General features: G+C 37.1%; 1 protein-coding gene across 6 annotated transcripts in view; it reads left to right on the top strand.

The window, feature by feature from the left end:
- Positions 1–13,077, top strand: part of ESRP1 (epithelial splicing regulatory protein 1) — a 65,115-nt gene that overhangs the window by 42,418 nt on the left and 9,620 nt on the right. For 3 of the 6 annotated variants that reach the window (XM_078441941.1, XM_078441940.1, XM_078441945.1), the window contains exons 14-15: positions 6,688–6,838; positions 11,261–11,370. The exons of 1 other annotated variant lie outside the window; for it this stretch is intronic. In XM_078441941.1, coding sequence (XP_078298067.1) covers positions 6,688–6,838; positions 11,261–11,335 — 226 coding nt within the window. In that variant the 3' untranslated portion in view covers positions 11,336–11,370. The remainder of the gene's footprint in view (positions 1–6,687; positions 6,839–11,260; positions 11,371–13,077) is intronic. 2 more of the 6 variants (XM_078441942.1, XM_078441943.1) reach the window with 2 other exon arrangements.

Genomic DNA, 13,077 nt, shown 5'->3' on the forward strand with positions numbered 1-13,077 from the left:
GATGATGAGTGATGTGGAGCATGTTTTCATGTGTCTGTTAGCCATCTGGATGTTTTCTTTGGAGAAGTATCTATTCATGTCTTCTGCCCATTTCTTCACTGGATTATTTGTTTTTTGGGTGTTGAGTTTGAATAGTTCTTTATAGATTTCGGATACTGACCCTTTATGTGGTATGTCATTTGCAAATATCTTCTCCCATTCTGTCGATTGCCTTTTAGTTTTGTTGATTGTTTCCTTTGCTGTCCAGAAGCTTTCTATCTTGATGAAGTCCCAATAGTTCACTTTTGCTTTTATTTCCCTTGCCTCCAAGACAGGTCTAGTAAGGAGTTGCTACAGCTGAGGTCAAAGAGGTTGTTGCCTGTTTTCTCCTCTACGATTTTGATAGTTTCCTGTCTCACATTTAAGTCTTTCATCCATTTTGAGTTTATTTTTGTGTATGGTGTAAGAAAGTGGTTTCATTCTTCTGCGTGTTGCTCTCCAGCTTTCCCAGCACCATGTGCTGAAGAGACTGTCTTTTTTCCATTGGATACTCTTTCTTGCTTTGAAAATTGACTCATTTTAAATGTGTGATTCAATTTTTAGTGTATTTACAGAGTTGTGCTGCTAATTTTACAAGTTTTATAATCCAATTTTTAGATAATATAACATTCTAATTTTAGAATAACCTATCACTCCAAAAAGAAACCTGGTGACCATTAGTAGAAACTCCTATTTACCTCCCTTCTACCCCCTTCACTCTCTCCCGTAACCCCATCCCTAAAGAACTACCAACTTATTTTTGGTTTCTATGGATTTGCCTCTTCCAGATACTTCATATAAATGAAGTCATACCACATGTGGTCTTTGTGCCTGGCTTCTTTTATGGAGCATGTTTTGAAGTTCATTCATACTGTAGCATGGGTCAGTACATTATTCTTTTTTATGGCTAAATAATATTATGGCTAATAATATTGTAGGGATTTACGACATTTAGTTTGTCCATTTATCACTTGTTGGACATTTGAAGGTGTTTTGACTATTAAGTATAATGGTACTGTGTACCTCTACATTCAAATTTTTGCATGTATATAAATTTTCAGATTTCTAGTATAAGGTTTACACCTAGGAGTGGGATTGCTGTGTCATACATTAATTCTAAGTTTAACTTTTGAGAAAGAGCGAAACTGTTGTCCAAAGGAGCTTCACCATTTTAGATTTCTGGTTTTTTTTTTTATGATGTTTAAATTTTTTAATGTTATTTATTTTGAGAGAGTGTGTGAGCACACACGAGTGGGAGAAGGGCAGAGAGCAAGAGAAACAGAGGATCTGAAGCGGCCTCTGCACCAACAGCAGAGAGCCTGAGGGGGGGACTAAAACTTACAAACAATGAGATCACAACCTGAGCCACCCAGGCACCCCTTAAGACTTTATTTTTAAGCAGTCTCTATACCCAACTTCGGACTGAAACCCACAACCCAAGACCAAGAGTCTAATGTTCCACCAACTGAACCAGCCAGGTGCCCTACCATTTTACATTTCTAACCAGCAATGTGTGAGAGTTCAGTTTCTCCACAACCTTTTAATTTTTTTTTTTAATGTTTATTTATTTTTGAGATAGAGACAGAGCATGAACGGGGGAGGGTCAGAGAGAGAGAGTGAAACAGGCTCCAGGCTCTGACCTGTCAGCACAGAGCCCGACACGGGGCTTGAACTCACAGACTGCGAGATCACGACCTGAGCCGAAGTCGGCCGCTTAACCAACTGAGCCACCCAGGCGCCCCTCTCCACAACCTTTTAAACTTGATTTTATTTTAGTCATTTTTATAGGTGTGGATTTGCTTTCTCATTATAGTTTTGATTTACATTTCCTTAATGGCTATTGATTTTGAGCATCTTCATATGTGCTTATTATCCTTTTGTATATTTTCTTTGGAGAAATGTTCAAATCTCTTGTGCATTTTAAAACTGGATTAGTCTCCTTACTGTTTTTCAGTGGTAAGATTTCTTTATATATTCTAGATGAGAGACCTTATTAAGGTGTGATTTACAAATACTTTTTCTCAGTCTGTGGTTTATCTTCATTTTCTTAATGATGTCTTTTAAAGCACAAAAGTTTTAAATTTTGATGAAGTACAATTTATCAGTGTCTTATTTTCTCACTTACAGTTTTGTTGTAATATATCACCCAAGTTTCAGGAGATTTACTACATATTCTTGCAAGAGTTCTGTAATTTTACTTTATTTTTTTAAGTTTATTCATTTATTTTGAGAGTGAGTGAGAGAATCCCAAACAGGCTCTGTGCTCTCAGCACAGAGCCCAATGCAGGGCTCCATCCCATGAACCGTGAGATCATGACCTGAGCCAAAATCAAGAGTCAGTCACTCAACTGACAGAGCCACCTAGGGGCCCCAGAGTTCTGTAATCTTTGCTCTTAATTTAGGTGTCTTATTCAACTTGGATTAATTTTTTTATATGACATGAGGTAGAGGCCTAAATTCATTCTTTTGCATGTGGGTATTACATTATTTCAGCACCATGTATTGGAAAGACAACAGACATACTTTGTTTTATTGTGTTTTGCTCTCTTGCACTGTGTAGATACTGTGTATTTCTTTTTTTTTTTTTTTTTTTAATTTTTTTTAATGTTTATTTATTTTTGACAGAGAGACAGAGCATCAGTGGGGGAGGGCTGGAGACAGAGAGGGAGAGACACAGAATCCAAAGCAGGCTCCAGGCTCCGAGCTCCGAGCTGTCGGCACAGAGCCTGATGTGGGGCTCGAACTCACAGACTGCGAGATCATGACCTGAGCCGAAGTCAGACAATCAACTGACTGAGCCACCCAAGCGCCCCTGTGTATTTCTTTTTTAATGTTTATTTATTTTTGAAAGAGAGAAAGAGCACGAGCAGAGGAAGGGCAGAGAGAGGAGGGAGACAGAGAATCCAAAGCAGGCTCCATGCTGTCAGTGCAGAGCCCAACGTGGGGCTCAAACTGGGAGACCATGACCTGAGCCAAAATCGAGTTGAATGCCCAACTGAAAAAGTCACCCAGGTGCCCCTAGGTACTGTGTTGTTTTTGTTTTGTTTTGTTTTTGTTTTTAACAAATTGAAGGTGTATGGCAATCCTGCATCAAGCAAGTCTGTTGGCACCATTTTCTCAACAGCATTTTCTCACTTCGTTTCTGTCACATTTTGGCGATTTTTGAAATATTTTGTAGTTTTCTATAATTTTATTTGTTATGATCTGTGATCAGTAATTATAACTAGCTGAAAGTTCAGGTGATACCTAGCATTTTTTAGCAACAAAGTATTTTTAGGGACGTCTGAGTGGCTCAGTCGGTTGAGTATCCAACTCTTGATTTTGGCTTGGGTCATGATTCTGGGTTGGTGGGATCAAGCCCCAAGTTGGGCTCCATGCTTAGCATGGAGCCTGCTTAAGATATTCTCTCTCTCTCTCTCTCTCTCTCTCTCTCTCTCTCTCTCTGCCAACTCATGCTCCCTCTCTAAGGTAAAAAATAAGTAAATAAAAATTTAAAACTTCTAAAAAATAGTTATTAAAAAAAACTTTTTAATGTTTGTTTATTTTTGAGAGAGAAAGACGGTGTGAGTAGGGGAGAGGCAGAGAGAGGGAGACAGAATCTGAAGCAGGTTCCAGGCTCTGAGCTGTCAACACAGAGCCTGATGTGGGGCTCGAACTCATGAACCAAGAGATCATGACCTGAGCCAAAGTCAGACGCTTAACCAACTGAACCATCCAGATGCCCCCCAAAATAGTTATTTTTAAATTAAGGTGTGTTTTTAGACCTCATGGCATTGCACACACTTAGTAGACTGCCGCATAGTCTAGACAAAACTTGTATGTGCACTGGGGAACCAAAATATTCATTTGACTCTATTTATTGTGATGTTTACTTTATTGCAGTGGTCTGGAACCAAACCCACAGCATCTTCAAGGTTTGCTTGTATTCTTTCCTCACCAAATTGTCTTGGAATCTTTGTCAAAATTCAAATGACCATAAATGTAAGGGTTTATTTCTGGCCACCCAATTCAATTCCACTGATCATTGCCTACCCTTATGGGAGTATCACACCATTTTGATCACTGTAGTTTTATAACAAGTTTTAAATTTAGCAAACATAACTCCTGCTTTATTCTTTTTCAAGAGAGTATGGCTCTTCTGGGTCCTTTGCATTTCTGTGCACATTTTAGGTTCAGTTTTGTTGATTTTTGTTAAAAAAAAAAAAAAAAAACAGTTGAGATTTTGATAGCTTGTGAATTGAATCTGTAGGTCAATTTAGACAAGATTGCCATTTTAACCATATTAAGTCCTTTGTTTATGAACATGACCGTCTTTCCTTGTGTTTAGATCATCTTTTGTTTTCAAATAATGTCTTTTAGTTTTCAGTAAGTCTAACTATTCCTTTTTAAATTTTTTTCCTAAGTGGTTTTTTTTTTTTTGATGCTATTGTGAATAGAATTGCTTTCTTAATTTCATTTTTGTGTTTTCACTGTAGTGTATAGAAATGCAATTGATCTATTATATGTGTCGATCTTGTATTTTGTTACCTTGCTGGACTGTTTTTTTCTACCTTGTTTTTAGTAAATTCTTTTTTATTTTCTACATAAAGGTTTACCTTGTCAATATCTTGTCATTTTTTAATAAATTATTTTTGTTGATTCTGATTTCAATAATCTGAAAGACCTTTGCATTTAGGTTGATAGAAAATTCTTATTCTCATTTCCTGTCAGGTACATACACAATTATTTAATTTTCCTTAAGATGCCTTGTGTACAGCAGAAATCCTAGTGCAAAAATAAGGATGTGATTCCGAATTTAGGCTTCCTGAAAGTAGGTGTTACCTTATAGATACTGAACATAAGTGTCACTTATAATGTTACATTTCTAGTTGGATAATTTTTATCTATTTTGTCTTGTTTGTATTTTGAAGGTACTAGACACCTGGATTTAATTTATAGGAGATCTTTAGCCAAAGGTATAGAATATGCCAGGACAGAGTCATGGAAGTAAGTTGTATACTGTGGGAACAATCTGACTCTACTAGTTAGTAGGAAAAACCTCGTTACTCAATTAAATACATAGAGAAGTCTTGGTGGTTTTTGAGAATTAGTTATCAGGCATTTGACATGAGCAAATATGGTCTTTGAATGAATGGTGGTTAAAAACTCTGGGTGGTTCTGTTTTGGTGAAGAGCTAACTAGTTGTGTCACCTTTGGGAAATAATTTAACTCTTATTTTCTGTTTCTACCTCTGTAAAAACGATGAGGTATGTCTGAGTGATTGCTAAAGTTCTACTCAGGCATAAATTTCAGCATTCCCTCTGTATCTGCTCTTATAGTTGCATATAGATTGACTGTTAGTCTCTAAATAGACTTTCCCCACACAAAGGTAGAAACATCTCCCAACTATCTTTAATATTTTTTCATGCTCTGATATTTTAAAAATGATGAAATGGAATGATGGTTATGGAAATAACAAGAATGAGGTAACAAATTATTTTATGATTTATGGAGTAACTTGGTATGTTACATTATTGAATCCGAAGAACAATTCTGTGAAACTAGGAAAGTGCTATTATTCCCATTTAGCAAATGCTGAAATTGAAGAGAAATTAAGTGACTTGCTCAAAGTTTCTGTACTAATAAAAAAAAAAATGGAGTCTGGAACTATATGCACATCTGGCACCATTCCTATTAACCCATCAGTTAGGATTATGTAGGATAAATAATCTCAAAGATTCTTAGCCCTTCCATTATGTGTTTACTGGTCTTTGAAGTTGGATAATTACCTACTTAGATTTAGAAGATTGAATAATCTAAAGCTGTGGGTCTTTATTGATCCTTAAGCTACTAACATCTTTATAATTTTTCTCTATGTATTTTCAATTATGGGTATCTGGCCACTGTGATGAAAAACAAATTGGGTAGGGTGAAACTAATTTCAAAATATGGTAATCACTTGCGTTGCCACATAAAGAATAATTATGTATTCACTTGGCTTGTTCTTCTTGGAGGTAATTGCTGCAGATAGCATGGAGAGGACACAAGCATTAATTTTCCCTCTGTGTTAATGGTGATTGATTTAACTTATTATGCATCCCTTCCAATTTACCCACTTCGCTACCTTTTTTTCCAATCAAGGTTGGAAGAGCTAATTCATGAGTGCTATAGTACTTTGTGTTTTATGCTGTACAATTGCTTGTATATGTGGGTAGAACCGTCTATTCCTTGGAGCAATAACTTTGGATTTTTTTCTTTTTCTTTTCCTTTTGGTCACTGTGGCTGTGGTTCCTATTAGTGCTTTGAATTCATGCATTTTCATGCCTAACTATTCCTGGCAACTACCCAGTTAATCATCAATGAGCTGGGCTTTGGAAGTGGTGCTTTGTGGTTGAGTGACTACGAAGGCTTAATTCTCTCTTTCCTGTCCCTTTAAGAATCTCAGAACTGGATCTCTGGGGAAGACTTGCACTTAAGTCTATATTAACCCTTTTGCTTTTCAACTTTGGACTTTTGTGGAAACGTGGGACAGACTAGCTATGGTATTCTTACCTGTCTTGGGAGAGATAACTGAGAATTCTAAGAAAGATCACCTTGAGGAAGTCTGTTTCCTTACATAACTGATGCTTTTAGAATAAATATTGGACATTGTCTATTCCTATTGGTTCACTGTGCTTTCTCTCCCTTTAGCCCCCCAGGTTCGCCCAATAGTCTTGGCTACTTCCCTACAGCTGCTAATCTTAGCGGTGTCCCTCCACAGCCTGGCACGGTGGTCAGAATGCAGGGCCTGGCCTACAATACTGGAGTTAAGGAAATTCTTAACTTCTTCCAAGGTTACCAGGTCAGTAGCTTGAAGAAGAAAATACACAGTGCCCTTATTACTTAAGTTGATTTGCCTAAAGAATGCAGCCAGGAAAGAGCAGATTTTCTGAACCTCATGTGTACATATGCTAATAGGTTTGCTTATAGAGGCAAAAAGAACCAGAGGCAAAGTCAGGGGGACTAGTTTTGAGTGCTATTTTCTTTTCCTTTTTTTTTTTTTTTTTTTTTAATTTTTTTGTTTTTAATGTTTATTTATTTTTGAGACAGAGAGAGAGCATGAATGGGGGAGGGCCAGAGAGAGAGGGAGACACAGAATCTGAAGCAGGCTCCAGGCTCCGAGCTGTCAGCACAGAGCCCGACGCGGGGCTCGAACTCACGGACTGTGAGAGCATGACCTGAGCCGAAGTCAGACACCCAACCGACTGAGCCACCCAGGCGCCCCTTGAGTGCTATTTTCAAACTCACCCATTTGACAAGATTAGGACTTTTCCAGGCTACTCTAATTGTCTCAACATAATCTGTTGGTGCTCTTTTTGAAAATTGGGCTACTTTGGGAAAGCTCTTCAGGGCACACAGCAATGTGGGTCTTTTCATCTAGAATAGGATTGGCTAAGAAGGAGTTTTCCTCTAATTCTTGACTACCCAAAAAAGAAAAAAAAAAAAGTACTTAAACATGCAATTTGAGTATGTAAAAAGTAGTCAAGGCCTCTCTACCTAACCTGGAAAAAACAAAGGAGACTCTATGAATCTTTAGATGCTAAGTCATTAAAATGAGCTGTAGGATATTTGGTGAGCCTTATATGAAATGATCTGTGATAATTCTTGTGAAACGAATGTTGGCTCTTACCAACTTTTTCTGCCACTGCCTATGTCCATCAATTGTTTTCCGACTCAAGTTATGAAATGAGATGTTTCTTGCTAAACTCTATAAGAGCTCTGTAAGAGTCAGCAAAATCTCCTCATTGCCATCTCCTCTGAGCAGAGACCTTTCTTTCCTTGAATCACATAATTACCTAGAACCCAAATTCCTTTCTTGCAATACCTAAAAATCAGTATCTTGAAACTCTTTTATTGTATTAATAGCAAAAATTATCTTTCTTCTTGAAGCTGAACTTTGCTTGAGTCTCTAGAGATGAGAAGTATTTATGGACATAATCATCAAACCTAAAATATGCCTTGAGCATTTACAGTACAGAGTTGTAAGGATTATGCCTACAGAGTCTGTTTCACCATTGGAATGGGTTTACAAGCTTGGCGTCCATGAATCCTGGAGGATTGTGGAGCTCGTCTAAAATTATCTCCGTGGGGATGCCCCAAGCCTACCAAGTTACTGTAATGTTCTTATGGGCTTTTAAAATTAAAAGTGTATTTTCTGGCAAATGAAGAATATCTAATGAAGGTTAGACAAAAGTTATTTTTTGTTATTGCCTGGCTTAACACATTCATACCGGAAGTAAGAGGTCTTTAGAGATCAGTAGATCTTTTCCCCTTATCTATGGGAGAAAACATTCCAAGACACCCAGTGGATGCCTGAAATTGCAGATAGAATCAAACCCTGTAATTTCTTTTTTCCTATCCCTACCTACCTGTGATAAATTCTAATTCAAAGACAGAGATTAACAATAATAAAGCAGAACTGTAATAAAAGGGATGCGAATGTGGTCATTCTCTCTCAAAATATCTTACTGTACTGCATTTACCCTTGTTGTGATGATGTGAAAAGATAAAATGCCTGTGTGGTAAGATGAAGTGAGGTGAATGACGTATGCATCGTGATGTAGTGTTAGGATTGTGTTAGGATCATTTGCTTCTGGTCAGTCAAGGGTAACTGAAACTGCTGATAAGAGGAACTATTGTACATACTTTGCTTCTTCCCTAAACCATTATGCTGCCTATTGGGAGCTCTTGCAGGGGGGGAAACAGTTACTCTAAACTTCACATAAGATTCATGAGATTCTGAAAGGAATAGAGAATTTTACTGAAGGCTATTGAGGAGGTTGCTTAATAAACTTTTGAGTTTGTGTTTTCTCCCAGTGTTTTCCAATTCTGGAAAGTACAAGCAAAGTTTCAGGTTCTAAAAGTCAGCTGATTTTCTATTTTGAAGTCAATTAACTTTCTATTTTGTTTTGACCGGTCAACATTTAGCTTTGCAATGACTAGAATTAAGAGGTCATACACATAAATTGGTTGTGAGATTAAGCAAAATTGCTCTTATTATGAAGTGTTCTCTGGCTGGCTTTTGTGGATATTCTACCAGAAACAAGTAAAAGCAGTTATTTCTAGATTTATAGCTACAAGATTGATGTGCTTCAAAATTGAGATAAAATAACTTCAGTTTATAGCAGTTTATCTTCTAGTATCTTCTAGGCAATCATTGAAGGCTGGAGTAGAGTTATCTGGTATAATCAGAAGTAAGAAGATCGTACAAAATTATTTGATCTCAAGGAATTTGGCCTTCATTGCTGAAGTGCTTGGAGTTCACGACCTGGATCAACCAATTAGGATTACGTAGGAACTAGGAGCACCTGTCTGGTTCAATCAGTAGACCATGCGACTGTTGATCCCAGGGTTGTGAGTTCAAGCCCCACATTGAGCATAAAGCTTCCTTGAAAAAAAAGAAAAGAAAAAGATTATATATAAACCTCACTTATCAAATTAAGTATATCAAATTATTCCAATGTCTTTAGTAATTTGAGTTTTAAGGCAGTTACAAAATCCACAATCTTTTGTATCCTAATTTTATATCACTCTTACATGAAGGCTCATACATTCAGTCTTTGAGAGTCCATGTCTATTTTTTTGTTTGTTTGTTTTTTAATGGTTTTGTTTTTTAAGTTTTTATTTATTTTTGAAAGAGAGAAAGAGAGAGAATGAATCACAAGCTTGATTGAATGAATCACACAGGGCTTGAAACCGTGACTCTGAGATCATGACCTGAGCTGAGATCAAGGGTCGGATACTTAATGAGACTGAGCCACCCAGGTGCCCCAAGAGTCTGTGTCTTCTTATTTTTTTCTGTCCTCAATTATTTTGGTAATAGTCCCTAGCTATAGGAATCCGGATTGGGTATAGATTTACCATAAGACAAAATCAGTAGAGTGTGACTTAAAACTGTGTTCTCTTAAGTATATTTTGTATTTATCTTTATTTACAGTGTATTCACTGCTGTTGATGTATTGGGAGGTTTTCATTTTATTTCTGGTTATGTAATATATTCATATAATTAAGCAAATACTTAGTAATAATTGGTTGAGTGAAATCTCTTGATAGTTTCCGATTCTGCCTTCTAAAAAACATCTCAAGATAATAATGGCATATGCCATTTCCTATAAACATTATATTTAAACATAATTTTTGGATATATGTTTCTCCTACCCTTAGCAAAATTCCTTCTACTTCGACGTAATTTTTCTATACTTCACACTTGGTGGTAGTGGGGAAGGGGGTATGAAGCCAGAGAGGGTAAGGATTTACAAAAAGGGAAGAATTCTGATGTCCAAAACAAAATGCAGGACATGGGTTCTGCTATCAATTTTGTAATTTTGTAGGGGCACCTGTCTGGCTCAGTCAGAAGAGCATGCTACCCTTGATCTCAGATTTGTGAGTTCGAGCCCCACGTTGGGTGTAGGGAATACTAAAATAAATAGGTAAACTTTTAAAAAATCTGTGATTTTATAAAGTTAAAGTGCCTGGGTTGGGCCCATTTTGGTAAATGAGATTTATAGAATGAGGACTGAATACGTGAAGACAAACTACCATGAAAATATTTGATCAGGAGAATGTCATTCTGGTCGTGAAAATAAACCTGTATCTATATTTGATGGGCCTCTTATTCTGGACTCTCTGGTCTCCTTACATAATTCTTATAACTTGATTTGCCATTTGCTTTATCCTTTACTGTTAATGCTTTGCATTTTTAATGGTTTTAGTTTTTGTTTTTTCTCAGAATACTGACTTTAATCAGTATCTCTTTAAGCCTCTGGCCGCTATTATGTTTATCTGCTGTCTGCCTGAGAGAATTAGGTTGATATTACAAATACAATATTTAAAGTTCACAGAGTTGCTTGCAGATGCTGGGCTTATTGGACAATACTTTGCAAATAGTTGGTACTCAAACTATTTTATATCTAGTCACACCTGTGATATCATGGAAACTGTACTGTTAGCACGATCTGATGTGTTTGTTGTTTATTGTGTTATGGGTTCTTTATCCGTGTGTTCACTCTAACTAACCCCTTCCCTAAAAGAAGGTTTTATTAAGTAGGAAGTGGTGACTTGGGATTAGTTGTTACATATGTGGCTCTTACCAGCATTTGAGCTTGTTTCCTACATTCTAAATGTCGTATAGTACTGTCCGTAGATCTATTCAGTTGAAATGCTAATCGTCCATAGTGGCAGTTTGTCCATCTTACGATCCTGTTTGTTCTAACTTGCATTGTAGTACGCAGCCGATGATGGACTTGTACACACAAATGACCAGGCCAGGACTCTACCCAAAGAATGGGTTTGTATTTAAGGGCCCCAGCAGTTAGACCATCCTCAGAAAAGAAGGTAAGGCGCTATGATGTGAAAGCTCAATCATAAAGGGCCAAACAGAGATCGAGAATCTGAATGTATTTTTTATGAGTTGCGTAAGAAGTTCCCCCTTTTCTTTAGTATGCTGTAGGAGTGACAGAGATCCTGGAAGAAATGGGAGACTGGAATTCAGTGTGTCATCCAAGGAGACAGTATCTTAGAAACATTTATGGATCATAGTTGTATGTTATTTGGGGGTAAGGGAAAACTTGTCAATTTAGAAATTCATTTGCTAGATTTATGTGGAATACAGTTTGGGTATGCTTTTTTGTTGTTTTAATTTAGGTAAAAATCATAACAAAATCTACCATTTAAAAAAAATTTTTTTTAACATGTTTTTACTTTTGAGAGAAAGACAGAACACGAGTGGGGGAGGGGCAGAGGGAGGGAGACACAGAATCAGAAGCAGGCTCCAGGCTCTGAGCTGTCAGCACAGAGCCTGATGCAGGGCTCTAACACACGAACAGTGAGACCATGACCTGAGCCGAAGTCGGACGCTTAACTGACTGAGCCACCCAGGCGCCACCCCTAAAATCTATCATTATTTTTAAGTATACAATTCAGTGGCAGTTAGTATATTCATAACATGTGCAACCACCACGTCTATCTAGTTCCAAAACACTTTCATCACCCCAAAAGAAAACCCCAAACCCATTAAGCATATCTCCCTATTTTCCTTCCCCATAGACCCTGGAAACACCATTCCTGTCTGCATGGATTTGCCTTTAGTGCATATTTCATAAAAATGGAATCCTACAATATGTGGCCCTTTTGTGTCTGGCTTCTTTCACTTCACAGGTTTTTGAGGTTCATCCTTGTTGGAGCCTGTATCAGTACTTCCTTTCTTTTCATAGTTAATAACATTCCACTGTATGGATAGACCGCATTTTTTATTTATTCCTCTTTTGATAGACATTTGAGTTGTTTCTGCCTTCTTGCTATTGTAAATAGTGCTGATATGAACATTTACGTACAAAGATTTGAGTACCTGTTTTTTAATTCTCTTGGGTATGTATCTAGGAGTGGAATCACAGAATCCTATGGTAATTCTGTTGAGTGGACTTTTTTCCCATTTCATTTTTTTTAATGGTGGTAAAGTATACATAACATAAAATTAACCATTTTTAAGTGTATGGTTCAGTGGCATTAAGTACAGTCACATTATTTTGTAACCATCACCACCATCTATTGTCATCATCTCAAACTGACACTCCCCTCTTCCCTCATACCCTGGCAACTACCTTTCTACTTCCTGTTTCTATACATTTGACTATTCTAGGTAACTCAAAAATGGAATAACCTAATATTTGTCTTTCATGATTAGCTTATTTCCATTAGCATAATTTTTTTTTAATGTTTATTTTTGAGACAGAGCATGAGCAGAAGAGGGGTGGAGAGAGAAGGAGACACAGAATCCGAGGCAGGCTCCAGGCTCTGAGCTGTCAGCATAGAGCCTGACGCGAGGCTTGAACTTGTCAACCACGAGATCATGACCTGAGCCGAAGTCGGACGCTCAACTTACTGAGCCACCCATGCACCCCCATTAGCATAATGTTTTTAAGGTTCATTGTCTAAATCTAGAGTAAAGGAATCCTGATAGTTTTTGAAAATAGTTTTTTAATTGGTAACGTTTTCTTAAAGGATATTGGCTTTCATTAACTAACTTGAACTTAAATAAAAACT

This window comes from Panthera onca, chromosome F2, assembly GCF_046562875.1.
Source record: "Panthera onca isolate mPanOnc1 chromosome F2, mPanOnc1 haplotype 2, whole genome shotgun sequence".
NCBI lineage: Eukaryota > Metazoa > Chordata > Mammalia > Carnivora > Felidae > Panthera > Panthera onca.